The sequence below is a fragment of the Cynara cardunculus genome (assembly GCF_001531365.2).
Source record: "Cynara cardunculus var. scolymus isolate 2C chromosome LG 13, CcrdV1, whole genome shotgun sequence".
In the NCBI taxonomy this organism is placed as follows: Eukaryota; Viridiplantae; Streptophyta; class Magnoliopsida; order Asterales; family Asteraceae; genus Cynara; species Cynara cardunculus.
This window is the reverse complement of record NC_037540.1, coordinates 2,274,868-2,295,448: the sequence shown is the minus strand read 5'-3', so window position 1 is coordinate 2,295,448 and position 20,581 is coordinate 2,274,868. Positions and strand designations below refer to the sequence as shown.

Genomic DNA, 20,581 nt, shown 5'->3' with positions numbered 1-20,581 from the left:
CCTTGGCCTAACTGGTAAGACGCGTTTTGTAAAGCCGTGCGGGTTAACCCAAAGCGGACAGTATCTGACCCGGTTGGCCAAGGTGCGTATCAATATGTATCAAAGACTTCTTTGAACTTCAATGTTTTGCATTTAAATTTTGGTATTATAGCATGCCTGATACCTCTAAATATATTTGTTTTTTATGCTGCCTGCATTATCTGTTAGTTAGGTGTAGTATTGGTTAGAATTTAGAACTGTGGAATTGGTACCTGTTTCCCGGGGTCATGCAAACCCCTCCCCCCCCCCTTTTTCCATACGACCGGACAAATTTCTAACCTTCCAGCCAGGGGGCATGTCCCACAACAGGAATTGATAGCATGCACCTGACTGGATTCAGACCTTGAGACCTAATCTCATGGGGCTGGATGTAGTATTGTTGCTGTCATAGTGTTTGTGTTGCATGGGTGCCAATTTCCCCCCCTTTAGATAGACTATGATCATATTGCTGTAGTATTTAGATAAACCTTCCATTTATGGGTAAAATTTGAACTTCTGATCTTTCAAGCCCACTTACATGAAAGAATGCCGCAGGTCACATAGCCTGAAATAATAGAATATCAGTTGCTTCTTTATTGTAACATGACCTATTCTTGGATTTTATTTATTTTTATTCATGGCTCAATGCTCATACAAAGCTTCAGCTGCCTCTTTATTCTTACTTTGTCCAAGGTATACCATTGCATGACACTCTTGGTTTGATAAGCATAGGTTGGATACTTGATTTGGTTTTCTTCATTGGCTTATCCAAAATTTTGACCTATTTCACTTGTAACAACTTCGCCAAGGACCAAAGGGCCTTTGGCCTAGCGGTATCGTAGCCCTTGGCCTTCTAGGAGGTCAGGGGGTTCAAACCTCACCATAGGTGAGGAGGGTGTGTGAGTTTATTTGTTGCATTTGCCGTATATAAATATTATATACTTAAAAAAAAAACAACTTCGCCAAGGATTGAAAAAGGAAATTTCAGATATGTTGTGATTGGATCTTAACTACCATATTCTGAGGTAATATGGTTAAAAGTTGAATACTTTTAGATGTTATTTTTGTGTTGAGATGGCAGAGGAAGTAAATGAAGGCTTGTTCTCACCTCTTTTGGCATGAGCTATCAGAAGGATGCCCTTTCCACTCCTATCTCACTCTTTATCCACCTGTCTGAAGATTTAGTATATGGGTGTCACACATGATATTTCTTGCTAGGAACATTATCATTTCTCTTAGGCTTCAAGGAATTGGCATGTTGCCTTGTGTTTCCTGGTTCAAAATCCATCACTGATGCATACATTATGTCCAACCGTCCTGCTTCTTAGAACTGTCAGGTTGAAGAGAAAAAAGGCGGCTTTCCGGCTTCCTCTTCCCATCTATGCTTCGTAAAACTAATGTTTTGTTTCTACTCCCCCAAAAATATTGTTGTAAACCACAATAATGGTAATTAGAACATAGGATGTTATTACTTCTATTAAATGATAGGTGCATTCAATTGCATATATGTACAGAGAGTTAAGGAAGTGGCTCTTTTCTAAGCATTTTTACCAAGTAAGAATGACAGAGTACAAGAGTAGTAAATTATGTATCTACACGTGTGAGGGTTGTGCTATACTTGATGCCATTTCCTCATATCTTGCTTCCACTCCTGCCCCCACTGTGTTCGTTATAATTATGACAAACATATGAGCAACTGAGATGAAGTGCAGTTAAAAGGTTTGTGCATGCAATTGCTAAAAACCCCCCATGTAGTCCCCATGTACACTTGTTAAGCAGGACACTTCTAACCCCGCCAATATTCCCTACAAATACATTCCATTGTATTACAGTTAAATGAAAAGACATACATTTCATATTTTTAGTACTGTCTACAGAAACTTTTGTAAGCTATTGTAACCTAAACCTAATTCGAGTTGGTGGAATAAGAAATATTAGTGGAAGTATACAAATTTATCACCAGTATTCCAAAGAGACTAAAATGTGAAGTTTCTATTTCCCACAACATGACAATGGATAGTTTGGTATGTACAAAATCACATGGTCTAAAGTTCTACTTAATTTTTGTTGAGGGACCTTTATGCCAATTTTTGTTTTGCATGTACTATAAACTTCTAATAACTTTTGTATTGATTCTGTATTTTTGTTTCTTTACCTTTCACTTTGTTTTCGTTACTCATATACCTTTCTCTTCATCTCAGGTATGGTTTCTATGATGAATGTTTGAGGAAGTACGGAAATGCAAATGTTTGGAAGCATTTTACTGACCTTTTTGATTACCTACCTCTTACAGCACTTATCGAGAGCCAGGTTAGAATAACAGACACATGTTTATCCCTGTCATACGTCTTGTTGCCGTAACTAATGGACCTGTTGCTGCATCATATAGATCTTTTGCTTGCATGGAGGTCTTTCACCATCATTGGATACGCTAGACAATATCCGAGCCTTGGACCGCATACAGGAGGTACTTGAACTTTTAGAATAGAATGTCTTTTGATTTGAAAATGATCTTTCCTTCATCGCATGAAATGATCATGGAATTACACACATTCTATTATGAACCTACACTTTCTTATTTCCATATTTGGAAGAAGTTTCTTTAAGTGTGTATTTGTTGCCTTATCTTTTCAAAAAATACATGCTCTTCCACGTGGATTTCATTTACCAGTTTGTACATGGTAATTAGTTTAATGATGCTTTGCTTCCATATAGGCTATAGCACTACTTCACCTGCATCAGTATTTTTTGATGTGAGGCCGAATTAATCATTTTTTTAAAGTATATAATATTCTTATACGGCAAATAGAACAAATAAACTCACACCCTCCTCGTGAGGTTTGAACCATTGACCTCCTAGGAGGGCAAAGACCCTTTAGGGAACTCTTTAATTCCTTAATTCTGCTGAAACTGTTTTTTTCTTTCAGATTTACCTACTTTGTGTGATGACTTTGTAGGTTCCACATGAGGGACCTATGTGCGATCTATTGTGGTCTGATCCGGATGACAGATGTGGATGGGGGATTTCTCCACGTGGAGCTGGCTATACTTTTGGACAAGATATAGCTTCTCAGTTTAATCATACTAATGGACTCAGTCTGATCTCAAGAGCACACCAGCTCGTCATGGAAGGTTTCAACTGGTGCCAGGTTCGTCAATCTCTGTGACCATCAAAACATTTTTATGGCCAGCTAAGTCCTGTCTGCATAAAGTTGTGTGTGTAAATTAGGAAGATTTTTGTTTAGGAAGGTTGTTTCATAGATGGAAGGAGCGTGTTTTTTTTATTGAGAGGGGCAGGTTTGGAAGCTTACTAAATAAGCCAACTTTCTATATTATTAAGCCACCACCAAATATTCATGTATAGCTGACTGAATAAGTTGTGAGTCCCATTAAGATCATTAAGCTGCTAACAATCAGGCCCGATATGGTTATTGCTAACCTCTTTTATACCTGAATTGCCTTCCACTTTCTTTAATTAGGTAGGTATTATGCTTTACTATCAGTATTGACATGGACTATTTTACGTTTTTTTGCATACCCGCCAAAGTTCATTTGATTACTATCTTTGTAGTTTCTCCAGCTTAGAAGCTGTTTGGTTGGTTTTTCAGTAAGTTCTATATACAAAAGCTGAATGGATCTATCTGTATAGACTGGAAAGATTTTTGTTTGAAAGGGTTTTTTCATGGATGGAAAGAGCGTGTTTTCTAACTGAAAGAGGCAGATGTGGAAAAAAACTTGGCTTTTTGCATAAATCTCCCCCTAGAAGCTTACTGAATAAACAACTTTATATGCATCAAGCCACTACCTAACAATCATGTAGCTGGCCGAATAAGTTGTCAGTCCCATTCAACTAATTAAACTGCTAAGAAACATGCCTTAGTTTTACACACAAGTCTTTGTGGTAAAGATTAATTGATTACTATTTTTGTTGTAATTTCATGGTCCCACAACAGTAAGGATGGATTTCGAGTATTATTTATATCGAGTCTCATTTATTTCTATTCTCAGGAAAAGAATGTGGTGACGGTATTTAGTGCTCCAAACTACTGTTATCGGTGTGGGAACATGGCTGCTATTCTGGAAATCGGCGAAAACATGGAACAGAACTTTCTTCAATTCGATCCGGCCCCAAGACAGATTGAGCCAGACACTACTCGAAAGACACCTGATTACTTTTTATAATCAAATCGATCTCGATACTTACGCCCAAATGGGTGGGTTGTTTGTAAACCCCCTCTCTTGTAGATGTTTATCTTAAGAAAAGAGAGGAGTTTTGTTGTTTATTGTCAACATCATTCTTTGTTGACAAAACCAAACTCGCATTTTCTTCTTTTTTGTCATCTTTTGTGCATATGTTCTTCAGAGAAGGAAAAGGCAGACAGTAATATTGTGGTGCACTATTTTTGCAAATTTTTATGTTAGAAAAAAAAAAACTAAACAAGACTTTTCATGAATGTCCTGGCAATTACTGGTATATAATCTTCAATGTCTTTGTTTGTCAAATTAGCTGATAAAGATAGCTGCTAGTTGATAAATTAATTGGTCACGTTTATTAAAAACTAGCTGATGAGTTGGATGATAGAAAAAGTTTTTGGTCATTTATGATTGAAAAAGAACCCTTTCGGAGCTTATTGAAGCACCAAGGGGCAGTCAATCAAGCGCTTATTGGTAAGAATCACCACTCTCTCTTAACTTATCGGTAACATTCTTGGTCATTAAAATGGATTGTTAGTAAGCGTCTAGTACCCGATGATCACTAACCGCATAAGCCTTCTCCATTACTCATCGGGTAAAATTCTTGGTACTGGGAAGATCGTTGGTTCTTGACATGCTTACCTTGTAAGGTAATTAACACTTAATAAACACTTATCCGGTAAGTGTATGGTAAAGTAGCTTTTCAGAAGTTAGCTTATAAGCTAATTTATGACCTGATCTTTTTTAACAAGCTCAAAAAACAAGTCAACCCTTTGACATCACCCGAGCTTTCAAAGTCTAAAACGGTCAAATTTTAGAGTAACTTACAACCTTTGGAGCATGATGCATAACATAGTCATGCAATTTCTTCTGCACCTGGATGATATCTTGCATATTTAAACAAGAAATGTGCACCGGTTAACTGAATATTTTTGTTAAAGATAGTTTTACAGATGGAGCATATAACTCAAAATTACAAGCTTTTGTGTGGCCTAATGTTTTGCAAAATAACAAAAGAATCATCTGATTACATGCTATCATACAAAGAAAGAAAAAGGAGGCAAACATCCATTCATCGATCGATCGATCCAGTACCTAATTAATAATCTGTACCATAGGAAGTACGTGTCTAGTCGTTTGGCCGAAACTTAAAACCTCGAGTTGGTAGGAACTCTTACTGCTCCCGGCATAACCAAAGTTCCCTTACGTCTGAAGATTACAAATAAACTACTTGCCAGCAGCAGCAATATTATTGCCTGTGTCCCATGTTGATCACAAAATGAGTCAATCTCAAGAATGAACTCCAAATAATGCATAAAGGGATCCTCATGTAAACAACATATTTAAAAACCTAAAACCGAACCAAACCAAACCAAACTAACACAGTAAATCCCACCCCACGGGGCGGCCGAGGGGTGGTACACACTCTACCCGAAAGAGTAGATTTGTTTCCATGAAGACCCCCTGCGTGCAACGTGTGAGCAAGCAGGTAGAAGGAATAAAGATTAACGTATGGTGAACGAAGCAGCAGAAAAATTGGCTTGTTTGTTAGCAGCTTAATGAGCTTAATGGAACTCACAGCTTATTCGGTCAGCTATACATGACTGTTTGGTAGTGGCTTAATAATATAGAAGAAGGTGGCTTATTCAATGGACTTCTAGGGGAGCTTTATGCAGAAAGACAGGTTTTTTCCAAACCTTTCCCTCCCAATTAAGAAACACTCTCCTTCCATCTATTTAAAAAGCCCTTGCAAACAAAAACCTCCCCAATCTATGTAGACAGATTAATCCATACATACAGCTTTATACATTCACAACTTAATGGAAAACCAACCAAATAGCCCCTTAAGTGTTTGGTAAGCATCCCCTTATTGCCTCTTACTGGGTAACTAAACATTATACTGGCTCTTACCGGGTAAGAGACGCTTATCAGGTCAAATATGATAGTGTTTATCAATAAACTTACGTACCATATTGTTGACCAAGAATCTTACCCGGTAAGTGAGGGTGGTGACTCTTACTGGGTCAACGTTTACCACCGACCTGGTCAGAGATGATGGTAATTACCAACAATCTTAGCCAGTAAGGCAAGTGAGGGTTGGGACAGTTTCACGAATTCATAAATGTTATAACGTTTATAGACTTACAGATTTATCTAATCACTTTTATAACTTCATTTTAATCGTGAGTCCATAAAGTTTATGTAGGATTACATTCTAACAGATTTCTAGAGTCTATTAAAAGATCCTAAGACCCTAGTTTAATTTGTCATGGAATAAGGATTCAGAAGACGTTTGTATACTATATAATAAGACGAGGAATCATTGCTGACCGAGTTTCCAATTCTCCTTACCATTATCACTTTTATAGATTTATCTAATCACATCACTCACATTTTCACGAATTCATAAACGTTATTGACTCACGATTAAAATGAAGTTGTAAAATTACTTTTCTAAGTTCTATTTTAAATATTCAATCAAAACCAATTTTTATAATAATAATCTATATGATTTTTCTTCTTCTAGTATGAATGTACATTTTTTGATATCATTATATGATTAGAATAATATATAGAAAACATATATGTATATGTATAATTCTATATATAACATACAAATTTGCCGCTTTATGTCAGGCCTAGAAAAACGCCGCGTCCTCGCCGTTGCGTGTAAGGCTTGAGGCTTGACCTTGCCGCCACGCCTCACGCCATTTCGAACCTTGAGTAATACTTTAGTATCTCTTCATTACATCTTAAAAAAAGCAAATAATTTATTATCTTTTTGAAGATAATGCATTAAATTTTTGGTTAACTTAATCATGCTATCTTTTATTTATGTTTTCTTGTATCTTTTATGTTTTCAAACTCGTATGTACTATGTTACTATGCCACTTTTCCCTCATGTCTCTTTGTTGCTTGCTTTTGCTTTGCAAACGAGTCCTTCACGGAAACAATCTCTCTACCCTTGGGAGTAGAGGTAAGATCTACATGCATCTTACTCCCGACCCTACCTCTGTGTGGGATATACTGGGTTCATTTGGTTTTAATGATCCTATCATAACTCAGCTATTGGTTAAATTATTATATTATATAATTACATATGCTATTTCAGATGTAAGTGGACATGTACCTTTTCTAATGTTTCACTTAAAAAAATCTGCATAGGTATGGACAAAGAGCTAGTGGAAAATAAAGAGATGAGGTGCGGGATTACTAATTGAGAACAAACCTCAAAGCCAAGTACCGAAAGCTTCTCTTCGTTAATGGCAGGTATACAGCTTCTGTAAGTTATGTAGATTCCTGATCCATCTTCTCTGCTGGATGACTCTTCCAATAGATTTCGCTGTCTTATTAAAGTAGTCGGATCTTCTGCATTGTGCACCAATACATGTAATTTTAGTTTGTCAGCATTTTCAAGAGTACTTCGGCCCTTCTGCCTCTTCTTGTCATTTTCTTCATCTACCTGAGTTTCAAGGTTCCTACACTTCATAGGAATACGATACCCAGTTTCACTACAGCGGTAAGTATCATCTTTCTGCAAGAAGATATGAAATGTAGGTAAGTAGGAAGAAGCCAATGATTCTTGAAAGTAAACAAAGGATTGTGGTTTAGTCTCTCCTCTCTCTCACACACAGTAACACAAGATCTCTGCTCTTCCATCTCTCCCATCTTCTTCTTTAGATTTTCTTTTAAGGTTAGATCTTTGTGAATTATACCTATAAATGAATATCCTTATGAAGGGTACTGTGAAGATTCCGATCATAGAACAATAACACCCGAGGAATATACACCAGGATGTAATAAAAAATATATGAAGATACCATGATGCAATAAAAAATATATGAAGAAACAAGTTACATCTTTCATAAGCTATTAGTCTCTTAAAAGAGCAGCTTAATTATGTAGCCTGAGATTCCAAGGAGGAGGTTTGCCTTGATAAAATAAGAGCATAACACGTTACTTGAATGGATACTCGTGAATAATGAGTCATATAGATGGCAACTTCCTACAATCTAGCACGAGTGTTTTCCGACAGACAAAGTTCATTCTCTTAAGTGTTGTGTAGCAGAACCACTGTACTTATTATGTGTAAGCTGTTAGGCTTCTATCCCATGCAAACTTTGTTGAATTTTGCATGGCATGGAAAACCTAATGAATTCTAGCAATAGAAAAGGTGCTTACCATTACAATACAATACTTTCCTAGCAGCTTTGCAGAACTATCATAAATGCCATTGTGCCTAAAAGATAATTCTAATCATAGTTTTATGGAGCATGGAGCATATGCCAATAAAAAATTGGAAGTTTGGTAGTTTATTACCACAGGGATATATTCACTAGCCACAAGACTTGGCATACTTTGTCGGAGAACTCCCACATTACTTTATTCGTAACATACATACATATATATATAAGGCACTAAGAGATGTATCATCTATCACGAGTGCCAAATGCATTAACTAGCTGTATCATGAGTACTGAGCAATTACCATCATATTGTCCCTGACAACCATTATGTACACACTTGCACCCAAATAGACCGTGTTCATGTGACTATGATATTCCTAGGACAACAGTAAAGGGAACCCCTTGCTAATTGCTATCCATAATTCCTAGTAAAACATGGGTAGTTCATGTTTACCTTCCTCGATTCAACATAAAACTACATTGAATTGCTCAAGCAATTTTGCATTCTTGTGTCTCTGTGTATGGTTCAACGTAATTGTCCAATAGAACGCAAATACACTCTCCTGTTGAAAAAAAAAACCCTAATAATACTAAAGGAGATACAATTTGACTTTCGCTATTAAACGGGTGCTTGTCAACTAAAAGGTTGACAGGATTTTCCCTTTCTTTGAGATATGAAAAACAAGGTAACCAAATTATACTTATAGAGTGCATACACATTACAACTAGAATTGTATTGGTGTCTTCATCCCTCAAAAAGAAGTCCACATTTGACAGGAATGAGTTACTTTTTTATCTTCAAAATTGACAACTATTTTGGTTGAGGATTAATTGATTACTACATTAGCATGGTAAAATCAATCCAAAGTAACCGAGAAAATCTCACACAACCTCGAAGGATGGAGGGGTAAAATAGTATTTAAATTTAAAAAAATGGGGATAGACAATCGAAAACACCTATCATCTATGTCAATTTTGATTTTGGAGAGTACTACAGTTGATAATTCATATCAAACTCGAACATTTTTTGTGACTGAGATAGTATTTTCAGAAAGGGTCAGCATCATCTTGGATTCTGCTACCCAATGAAAATGCATCAACATACTTAAATCAAGTCTATGTGAAACATATCCTACCCTTCCTTAGCATAGATCAAACATTGCAGTCACATAGATAAAGAAAAACACAAAACATAAATACATAATACTGACTGCAAATGATTATGTGAGGCGATGAGACCTTTTCCGAGTATTGGCAAGGGACGCATGGACCAGAAGGAGAGCAATCGAAAGTTATGTTTGTGCCAGTTTTCTTTTCCTTAAAACTCTTCAAACTTCTCAGTCCAACTCCTCTTCCTCTTCCTCCTCCTCTGCACAATTTTCGAATCAAAATCCTCAAAATTAATTGATCGGTAAAGAAATAACAGATTATTGACAAGATATCATTGAATTTGGATCATATTTGTAACAATTTACATTATACATATAGAAAGAGGGTTTTCTTACAATTCCTGTGGTATGGATAGATCTGAGGAAGCATAAACCACGAAGAAATTAAAAATAATGGCAGCTATGAACAGAGGCTGATGAAGATCGAACGATGTGAATTTGGAAGACGCCGTCGGCATCTTCACCGTAGATTCTTCCGAACTGCGTTTTCCCTATATTTGTCTATTTTCATCCGCAGAGATCAATTTGATCAGAGCGGTGATCAAATGTTTACAGATAATGCCCCTATACTTTAATTAAATGTCACTCAGGTCCCTAAATTGTCATTAAGCTCAACAAAATAATTAAGACCCTTTTTGTTAATAGCTTAATGAGCTTAATTGGACTTGCACCTTATTTGGTCATTATAAATGACTATTTGGTGGTGACTTAATGATATAGAAAGTGGTTTATTCAGTAAGTTTTTAAGATGAACTTTATATAGAAAGTTAATTTTTTTTCCAAAACCGCACTCCTGATTAAAAAAAATATTTTCATCTATATGTAAAAAAACTCTTATAAATAAAACTTTATTCATACAGGACTTAATCAAATACTAACCAAACAACAAGCGATCAACTTTTAATCATTTATTCCCCATTAGAAATTGTTAATAGTATAGATCTAAAAAATCCACATTTTCTTATTTATGTATATTGAATGATATTTTTAAATATTTAATAAATAATCAAATATTATTTTAATATATAATAAAAAATTATATATCTGATGGTCAATTATAAGATTTATTTAATTTTAATACCTATTATAGACCATGTTGATGGTCTTTTCAGAAACATCTTACATTTACATATATCTTATCTTTTCACTATTTACTTTCAAATAGGATATATTGAATTTATTTGATTTGGTTTATTCCCCCATCTTTCACAAATATATAGAGGGTTGGGTTCATATAACATCGTTCTGTTTTTGCGAAGCCTATGAGACCAATTTCTTACACTTGAAACTTCACAGCAAAAACACTGTAAATGTTAGCTTCACAGCGTTTTGCTGTGAAGTTTCAAGTGTAAAAAAATGGTCTCATGGATCTCACGAAAACAGACTTGTCTCACGTGATCTCAAGTGTGTGTGTATATATATATATATATAGTGTCATCTCTATCAAATAAACATACAGATGATTATTTATATGTTGTATTTCTATTTCGCACCGAAGGTCTCTACTAAAAATTACATATCTATAATTTGTAAATATACACTATTTTGCACCCAGTTGTTTCTTTAATTTTTAAAACAACCTTAAAATCAGGATAATTAAAAAATTATGATGAAAATAACACATGAATACAAGAGAAGTCGGAAAGAGAAGACATTTCGGCCATGTTTGACAACTATAAACTAACTTATTGAAAAACAATAATAAAAAATTTAAACGATGCAAACATGGTATAAAATCATTCTTCTGCTCTAATGGTCGGTTTTTTGTTTTCATTAACTAGCCCCTCATTCACCTTTTACAGTAAAAATTTGTTCTCCATATGATTATCATATTAATTTGTATATTACCTTCTTTCATTAAAATCCTAAAATCCCAACCACTATTCAGTTAAATTCTTATTTATGCCCGTTTTCATTAAAGTTCCCATACAACATACAAAACAACTGTATCAAAAGTTGCACTCGTTTTTCCTCATCCTTTTCCAAAACTTTGCTTTGTCATGTGTGCTTGTTTTATACGTAGATGACATGAATGACGGATAAATCGTAGTTTTTGTGATGCTATTGATGCTCGAATTCATAACACCAGGGTTGTCTCAATCTTTTTAGAAAAATTCTGTTACACTTGTAGTAAAACTATCGATCGTCTTAAATGAGTAATACACAAGATAAAATATAAATTATCATATCATATTAAAAATCTTACAAATTAAAACAAGAAAGAGGATGAAAATGAAATAGTCGTTTTGTTTTTTTATCAGAAAATTTTGAATTTAAACAGTTTCTTTTGATTTTGAAAGAAATTAGATAGTTTTTCATTAAGATGAGTTCACATGTTGGATTATATAAATCCAGGCCATAGATGCAGTTAAAATCGGGGCCCGAAATTTTGGGGTCCTGATCAGAAATCAAGATTTAACGTGTTAATAATCGGCCATGCATAACACGATGTTTTGTAGTCCGTTAAAATGATTTTCAGGCTATCAAAATCCGTTAGTCACATACTTGGACCGTGTCACTGTGGAGGGAGTATATTTACATTTTAAGTGGAATTGGAGGGGTAAAATGGAGTTTTGTTAATAGTTAAGGGACTTGTAAGACAAATCTTTCGTACAATATAATAACTACACTCTTCTTATCCACCTAATAACGGAGCTTCTTTCGTAAACGGTCTAATGGAAGCGGGAAATCTTCTCCGTTCAGTCCCGTTAAACCCTCATATCTCCTCTGGTCACCGTCTTCCCACTTTCCGGCAATTCGTTAGGGTTTCCGCCAACTTACAGGTTACTTGCCTTCTCTCTTTGAATGTATATGTATGCGTATATGTACAGGTATCTCTCTCTAATTCAAGTTTCTATTGGACGATCGAAGGGAGGTTATAGAGGACCAAGGCCAAAGAGGGAATTAATTGCTGAATGGGTATCAAACAATGATGATGCTGTCAGGAGCATGCCGATCTACGTCGGAGGGATCTCTCTGTTTGCCGTTCTGTTTAACAGGACAATTTCCGGCATAGCTCCCGTTGCTGATGCCAGCAGGTAATCTATGTTTCCTATATTTTGCTGGTTCTACTCAATTCTTATTTGCTATAGCTTTGAGTTTGTGATTAAGTTTCTGTGATCTCTTCCCTTTTTCTGTTAACGCGATTAAATGAATAGGTTTCATTATTGGTCCTTGTTCCATGGAGACATGTTAGAAATGGTCATTTCAGTAGTGTTTGAGCTTTTTATTTTTTTGATAATAACAGTATTTGCACCTAATAATCAATTATCAGCTCTGTACACTAGTTCATCAGGATCCAAAAATGCTACCTCCGTTTCAAAACAGCTTCTATTTTTTGTGGATTCTAAACTTGACAAAATGATATCGATAACGACATTAAACATCATAACAAGCATTAGGAATTGGAAAATGTTGATGACAATTAGCAGCAAAGCCTAGACCAATTTCCAAGGACATGGTTTATCTAAACGCAGCTTCTTTATATAGGTAATATCAAACTTCAAACATAGCTTCTTAAGATTCATGAATTTGGCAGAAAAACGTGTTAGTTCACCGGTATGTGGACACATGCTTGTCGTTTAAATTGTCAGTTCAAATCTATTGGGTATACAGGTCTACAATTGCATGCTTACTCTAAAGGTTACTTCTGTTTTTCAATGGCAGTTCTCAGTCTAGAGCTGATCTACTTACAATTGGGTTGGCAGTAACTAATATTCTAGCTGGTTTGGTGTGGCTATCAATTCGACCGAAAACCATATCCGTGGTAAGGTCTCTTTTAGCTGTATACATGAAATCAACTCATCAGTTTGATCTCTGTTCAAAAAGGCGCGCCATGCGCCATGTTGCAAAAAACGTCTTTGCGGTTACGAAATGGCCCATAGCGTTTTTGTAAGGTGTGGATCACGCCATGGCGCATGTTTTTTATAAGGCGTGATTTTTTTCCAACAAAAATACATTTTTTATTTTTTTTGTTCTTTTATCGTTTTTGTTTTTACACTTTTAACTTTAGATTTAACTAATTCATTCACAGTTTCACAAATTCATAAACGTTACGGACTCACGATTAAAATGAAGTTGATAAATTACCTTTCTAAGTTGTATTTTAAATATTTAATCAAAAACCTATTTTGATAATGATAATCTATATGATTTTCTTCTTCTAATATGAATGTACATTTTTTAACATCATTATCTGATTAGATAATATATAGAAAACACACACACACACATATATATATATATATATATGTATATATATATATATAGAGGAGTGATCATATGATATATATATATATACAAATTGAGTGGTTTGCATTTGATCGCTCCCCTATATATATATATATATAGACTTGGGATCATGTGAGACCAAGGATTTTTCGTGAGACCCGTAAGACCAATTCTTAACCCTTGGATTAGATTTACAATCTGAACATTCATAAACGCCACAAGACTTCTCAATAATCACAAAATTGCCACCGTGTAACTTTAGACCATTAGATCATTAGCTTATAAAGTTGATCAATGAACATAAATTGGTCTTACGGGTCTCACGAAAAACCCTTGGTCTCACGTGAACCCAACCCTATATATATATATATATATATATAATTCTATATATGACATACAAATTTGTCGCCTTATGTCACGCCTTAAAAGAGGTCGCCTCCTCGCCCTAGCGTGTAAGGCTTGAGGCTTGACGTCGCCTCCAAGCCACACCTCACGCCTTTTTAAACCTTGAGTTTGATACACAAACTTCAGATTTCTGTTTGTGTATTGAAAACATCAATATGACTGTAAACTTTGAATTCAGGTGCCACCCCGAGGTGTGGAGTGTGAAAGAATACATTCTAACGTTCCGGATCTTGTAGCTTCTGAACTAATATGGTATGGGAAACATAAACATGCCACACAATATGATAAAAGAGGTTAATAGTCACCAAAGGGTTATTGGCCCAGCGGTGAGTTACCAATAGATCCCAACCTCCCTAGAGGTCAAGGGTTCAAAGCCTCACTAAAGGTGAGGAGGGCATGTGAGTTTTGGTGTATATAGATGGTATATACTTCCAAAAATAAGATTAATAGAAGCAGCACATGAACTATGCAAGATTTTTTGGTCATGATGTATCACTCACATGCTTTTCTCAGGGCATGGGAATCATTGTCAGCCATGACGTGCAGCAGGTCTCTAGTTATTGTATATGATGACATTTGTGTTCTCCAAATTGGATGTGCTTCTGCAGCTTCCTCTAATGAAGGTGAACCATTGGTTGTAGATGCTGATAAGTTGATGCAAGGATCTATCTATCAAGGTGTTGTTAAATCTGGATCGCGTAAGCCATATATGATGACATCTGAAGTACTTGCCAATAAATTCTAATTCCTTCATCATAAGGAATGTGCTTTGAAGTTTAACAATTTTTACAGAGAGCTACTTGGCTAACTTATCTCTTTATCCTGGAAAATCCGAGCTGCCATTTCTCCCTTCAAATACACAGGTACTACATAAGTAGTTTCTCTGCTTCAGATACTTGCACTTGCTCTTGTAATTCATTCTGGTTGGTTGGTTTTTCATTAAGTTCTGTATGGATAAAGTTGTCTAAGTGGATTGATCTATCTGTATAGATTGGAAGGTTTTTGTTTGGGAGAGTTCTTTCATAGACGGAAGGAGCATGTTTATTAATTAAGAGGGGCAGGTTTGGAAAAAAAAAACTTGACTTTCGGCATAAAGTTCCTCCCTAGAAGCTTACTGAATAAGCCACTTTCTATATCATTAAGCCACTATCAATTAGTCATGTATAGCTCACTGAATAAGCTGTGATCCCATTAAGCTCGTTAAGTTGCTTACAGACAAACCCTAACCTATATGTGTTTTCATATCCCAATGTGAAGGAGAAGGGTATCATATAAAGGCTTCAAAATAGGAGAATGATCACTATTTTTGGTTGCAATTTTGTTTCTTTCTGTAAGGATGTGAAAAGTTCACTTGAGCATATGTAAAGTCAAGACTTTTCATTCAATCTGCATATCGATTACAGGCAGTCATCTTGCAACCACTTGGAGATAAAGGAATTGCAATACTTGGGGGTGACACCATCCGAGGCTTCACAGCATCAGACCAGGTGCACATTCGCCCTTTATGATAATCATCCATATTTTAGTCATGTACTCATCTTCGAACCATAAAGATATAAATTTGTTTTCACGGTGCCAAGTCCCCCTATATTGTGCTTTCGCGCTCCAAATCCATTTGAAGTGTGTCAAACAATCAAATTCATAGTAACATTGTAATGTTTGATTCGACATATAATTATAATGTAATTGTCTGAGTTTTTGCTAGATATATAAAATAACCTTCTTGGATGCAATTGGTACGCTTGACGAGATATGACAGAATAAAAATTTGTTGTCCCATATTTGTAGCTTAGAGTGAGATAAGAAAACAGAGGCTAGAGTGAGATGGGACAAAATTGATTAATTACTAAACTACCCATCAAATTAGAACCTTCACCATTCTTTCACCGCCAACCTCTCTCTTGCCCGACTTGTCCTATCTTGTCTAGTCCGCATACCAACGGCAAGGACCTAGTTCAATGGCATCAATTTATATGTAAATGATGGTATTAGGGGAATATGAACATGTGAATTTTCCATACAAAGGAAGTTTTGTAGTTTTCCTCTAATAACAGCTAGGAAGAAAAGTGTGGCAATTGTCATAGGACAGGGTTTTAGTGAGATAGTTATCATCCAATGAACTTTTACTTCTATTTAAATGGGTACCGAGTACCAACCTTTTATCCTTATATGCTGCTATCTGCAGGCATGGATCACGTTAATAGGAGAGAAGCTGGATGCAACGCTTTCTAAGCGTATGACCAGCATCCCTTTGGCAAGTGGCAGAGCAAGATAAAGGTTTTTCATAGTTGTGTTGGGCTCCAACCAAGGTAAGTTTCTGAACAATGGAATACTTAAATATAAAAATGAACCGACATTAAGACAAAATATATGTTATAAAAATATAGAATAATTAACATGTTTGATTGGGAAAATATATATATTTAATATTCTATAGACTAACATAACATGTATAGTACTCATTTTGTCTTGATAATTATGCATTCGATTCTATTTTTGGTATAAGATAATGGCCTCTTTTTGGAACAAGGAATCTAATTTTGGTTGCCTTATTGTGTTAAGCTTAGAAATAATAATCTATACAATCTAAGAATTTAAGAAACTAGAATTCATTAGTAATATTTTTTTGTTTGATATTCATAAGTTACCTTATTTTTTTAGCTTATTTAAAAGGTCTGATATATTATAACTTTTGAAACGTTACTTCAGATAGTATTTTAGTAAGCTTTAGGGACATTTTTTCTATTTCTTTTTCCAACTATGCCCTCTATATTTTTCTAATTAATTTTCGAACAAATCTATTTAGATCATGTTACATTGTCATCTAACTTATTATCTAATTTTTTACAAATATGATTAATTTATGCTTAGCAATCAACCTCTAGCTTTTTAGGTGACAAATAAACAAATAAGAAATACATCTAGCGACAACTAAGACAAAGAGGATTGGTAATATACACCATCTTTAATGTCAAAATTAAAATCATGCATTACAGTGAGTTTTGATGTTGATTTGTGATGAGAAAATTACTAGGTAGGGTGCATTTAGCGGATCGACTCCAGGGCAAATAACAAATCAGCCGACAACTAGTTAATTAGCTTGTGAACATTCCACCCATGTATATTGCTAAATACACCTTTGTCAAGTATTTTTTTTTTGCACAAGTCAACATCAAAACCTGTTTTTGGCATTCTCAATGTATGATTTAACCTAATTATGACATTAAAAAGGTTCAAAATAGCATTGAAACTTTGAAACATAGCCCAACCAATTCAGTGAAACCCAAAGAAAGAATTATATTACATGGTCATAATATTACAACTGTCCAAAGATCCCCCAATGAATTCATACCCTTCTCCATGGATGAAAAATACAATAAACTAATATCAAAATGGAAGAAAAGAATATATGTATGAACAAATGAAAAGTATATCACTGAATCTGCTCTATGTCTGTATGTCCCAAAGATCTAGCCCATGGCAAAACCCCAGTTGAAATATCAGCTAAGTTAGCTAGAACAAAGTCCCTTAAACCAGTATCCCAAACTTCACAGAACCTTAGTCTCCAGTCGGCCGGTTCGATTGCTTCCGTTCCCAACCCAGGCGCCCGATCTCTCGATCCTTCGTTGTGGCTATCTTGCCAATCAGCCACATACGTAGCAACCCTTCTGTAAAACTTTGCCCTAAAAGCCTCCCAAACTTGATACTTATAGTGATTTATAACAGCAGTGCTTTGACGCACATCTTCATAACCAAAACCTTCCCTTAAGTGGAAATGGTGCACCACATTCATTAGAGTCGTATCCATCGCATCTGGTCTGATGATCGATTTGTGCCTTTCGGGACTCTGTAATCTGCAAGTGTACCCTACCGTTACCCCTTGCTTAGGTGGCGAACGTAAACCCGATGGCCCAAAACTATGGCAAGCTGTTCTAAGCTCCCCAGTTGATGGAGAAGTTGAAGTGTAGTTTGAAACTAAGGTTCGGAGAGCATCCTGGCCCGTGGAATCGCTCCCTGTGAGCCTCGGAAAGTAATAGAACTCATCGACATCCATGAAAGAAACCCAATTACATTCATCTCTAGCTCTTATAGCACAATGTGAAAACCCAGCTTCTTGAGTCTTGATCCATGGCCAAACATGTCTGCTAACATTATAACCCTCGAGATCGAGCTTGTTGATCACCTCCTGAATCTCGTCATCGCTGTTGTTATCGTAAATAAACCATCTTTCGACTCCTAGCCACGAGTGATAAGTTACCCATTCACGAATTGAATCGGCTTGGTTCCACAGCATCGTGCAGACACAAAGCTCGTGTTTCGGTGTCGGTTTCTTCTCCTCCAATGTCGAACCCGATATCTTTGCGACAGATGGAACAAAGACTCGGTGATCGTGGGTTCTACGGTTACGAAACGTTGGCATTCGAAAACTAACGGTGACTCGGATCCCCTGAGCCTTTTCCGGGTGCGTTTCGAGACTTTTCGGCAACACACACCTTACAACTTCTTGAGCAGCTGTTAATACTCTAGAGGTAAGTATGTATTTCTCATTCCCTAACCCGAAATGGCAATTGAACCGATTCGGGTCGGATTCTTTATCCTGTCTATGACTAATCCCTTTCACAAACACCACCGCGGTGTTCCCATCCACCACCGCCTCGTACGCCAAATTCTCCCACGAATTCAACCCTCCGTCCGCCGTACCCACCACCACACCACCCTGGCTACGTATACCGACCACCGATGAGAAGTTCGGCGGAGGAAGCGGACAGCGGAGGAGCCACCGGATGTCGTTGTATTCATCCACCGACAACACATCCCTAACACCACCAGAATCGGTATCATTACTTCCGTACACACATTCCAATCCTTTTCTATTTCCATTCCATCTTCCAATGCCGAATCCGACATCTTTCGAAACCAACACTAGAACATGATCAGGAAACAGAACTATATCGTCAATCTTAAACCGAGTCAACTCACCGGAGAATCGATGGAAAGTAAACGATGCGGATGATCCGACGAGAGGGTAAAACGACGGCGTGGGTCGCCGGAAAAGGATAAAGAAGAAAGCAAAGAAAGATAAGGAATAAAGCAGAGATCTTAGAGAAAAGAAATGGTGTGTGGGTTTAAGAAAACGCTTCCGCTTCCGGCGTTGGTCGGAAGAATCCATGAAAGAGTATGCAAGTAGTTTGGATCTGCTATCTTTACGGCGGCGGCCGAGAGGGTGTGGTCTGAGGGAGTTGTACGTTTGTCTGTAGGAGTTGTACAGTGGAATGGGTTTTTGAGAAAAAAGGATATGGAAAAAATGGAGGTGAAGGAGGGTGGTCCTTTATGACGCGTAAAGAATAGGTTTCAATGATTTAGACGAATTTTGAACGTGGGAGGAGCATTTGCTACTTGACGCATGTCGATACCCCTTTCCCTATTATTATTTTATGTGTGTTTTTTAATTAAATTTTAGGCTGCTAAAACTATTCAACTTTGGTGTCGTGTCGTGTCGTGTCTCTCCATCAAATAACGATGACCTTTTGAATCAGTTATTGCTACATTACGAACCCAAATTCGTATCTTCCGTTGGACTGGGTTCCACTTCCACCTTTATTTTGGAATTTTAGATCTCTTATTCCACATGTTCTTAGTTATAAATCTGTATGATAGGATGGAATTTAAGATTTTATTGTAAAAACAAAATAATAAATATAATAGTAAAAAAAGCTAAAATATAAAATTTTATGTTTAAATAAAATAAGAATTACTTATTTTTAGATATGTTTGAAAAAACCCTAAAGTATCATAATGATAGGATGTGTAAAATTAAAGATTATAAATATTCAATTCTTGTTTGAGTAAATTGCAATTTTGGTCCTTGTGGTTTGTTGTTTTTCGGATTGGATCCCTAGAATGTATCCAAAAATGTTTTGTTTTGATCCTTGAGGCTAATCCAGATTTTCTTTCGTTAAATCCCCTCAGTCGACTTGCATAAGAAGGTTTAAGAGTCATTTTACCTTTTCTTCGTTTTCCATTTAAAATAAAAGACATCATAAGTGTGTGTGTATATATATATATATATATATATATATATATATATATATATATAGGTGAAGCATCATGTGAGATAGAGGGTTAAGATGAGAAGTGTAAGATGAGATCTGAAGCTTGATCATTTTTAATCTCAAACTCACTCATTAATCATGTTTGATACGAGGATTGATCTGGTGCATCCAAGAATAGGGATCCCTTCTTACGCTTCTTACATTAATTCTTTTCACAGGATCCCAACCCTAAATATTATATATATATATATATATATGTACATACATATGTATGTATAGAGAGAGAGAGAGTATTGTGCGAGAATAGAAATTAAGGTGAGAAATG

General features: G+C 36.0%; 4 protein-coding genes across 5 annotated transcripts in view; 2 read left to right on the top strand and 2 right to left on the bottom strand.

Moving 5' to 3' along the window:
• Positions 1-4,472, top strand: part of LOC112524320 (serine/threonine-protein phosphatase PP2A-2 catalytic subunit) — a 7,467-nt gene extending 2,995 nt beyond the window's left edge. Inside the window, exons 3-6 of the mRNA XM_025134098.1 lie at positions 2,220-2,328; positions 2,408-2,485; positions 2,976-3,167; positions 4,027-4,472. Of these exons, the coding sequence (XP_024989866.1) occupies positions 2,220-2,328; positions 2,408-2,485; positions 2,976-3,167; positions 4,027-4,200 (553 nt within the window). The 3' untranslated portion in view covers positions 4,201-4,472. The remainder of the gene's footprint in view (positions 1-2,219; positions 2,329-2,407; positions 2,486-2,975; positions 3,168-4,026) is intronic.
• A 635-nt stretch (positions 4,473-5,107) lies between these two features.
• LOC112525817 lies at positions 5,108-10,111 on the bottom strand. The gene is made up of 4 exons (XM_025136097.1): positions 9,905-10,111; positions 9,639-9,768; positions 7,442-7,747; positions 5,108-5,468 (listed from the first exon to the last, which is right to left on the bottom strand). Exons 1-4 carry the CDS (start codon positions 10,024-10,026, stop codon positions 5,361-5,363), a joined length of 666 nt encoding a protein of 221 aa, XP_024991865.1. The 5' UTR covers positions 10,027-10,111; the 3' UTR covers positions 5,108-5,360.
• A 2,108-nt stretch (positions 10,112-12,219) lies between these two features.
• Positions 12,220-16,723, top strand: LOC112525150 (protein COFACTOR ASSEMBLY OF COMPLEX C SUBUNIT B CCB4, chloroplastic). Of its 2 annotated transcripts, none has more exons than XM_025135134.1 (8): positions 12,220-12,351; positions 12,440-12,606; positions 13,235-13,334; positions 14,382-14,455; positions 14,717-14,880; positions 14,996-15,066; positions 15,607-15,690; positions 16,389-16,723. In XM_025135134.1, exons 1-8 carry the CDS (start codon positions 12,244-12,246, stop codon positions 16,476-16,478), a joined length of 858 nt encoding a protein of 285 aa, XP_024990902.1. In that variant the 5' UTR covers positions 12,220-12,243; the 3' UTR covers positions 16,479-16,723. The 2 variants fall into 2 exon arrangements, with proteins under 2 accessions (XP_024990902.1, XP_024990901.1); XM_025135133.1 differs by having other exon boundaries at positions 14,717-14,901; positions 16,389-16,720.
• Positions 16,724-17,478: 755 nt separating this feature from the next.
• On the bottom strand, positions 17,479-19,836 carry LOC112526121 (glycosyltransferase family 92 protein RCOM_0530710-like). The gene has a single exon (XM_025136511.1). It carries the CDS (start codon positions 19,371-19,373, stop codon positions 17,637-17,639), a length of 1,737 nt encoding a protein of 578 aa, XP_024992279.1. The 5' UTR covers positions 19,374-19,836; the 3' UTR covers positions 17,479-17,636.
• Positions 19,837-20,581: the final 745 nt, after the last annotated feature.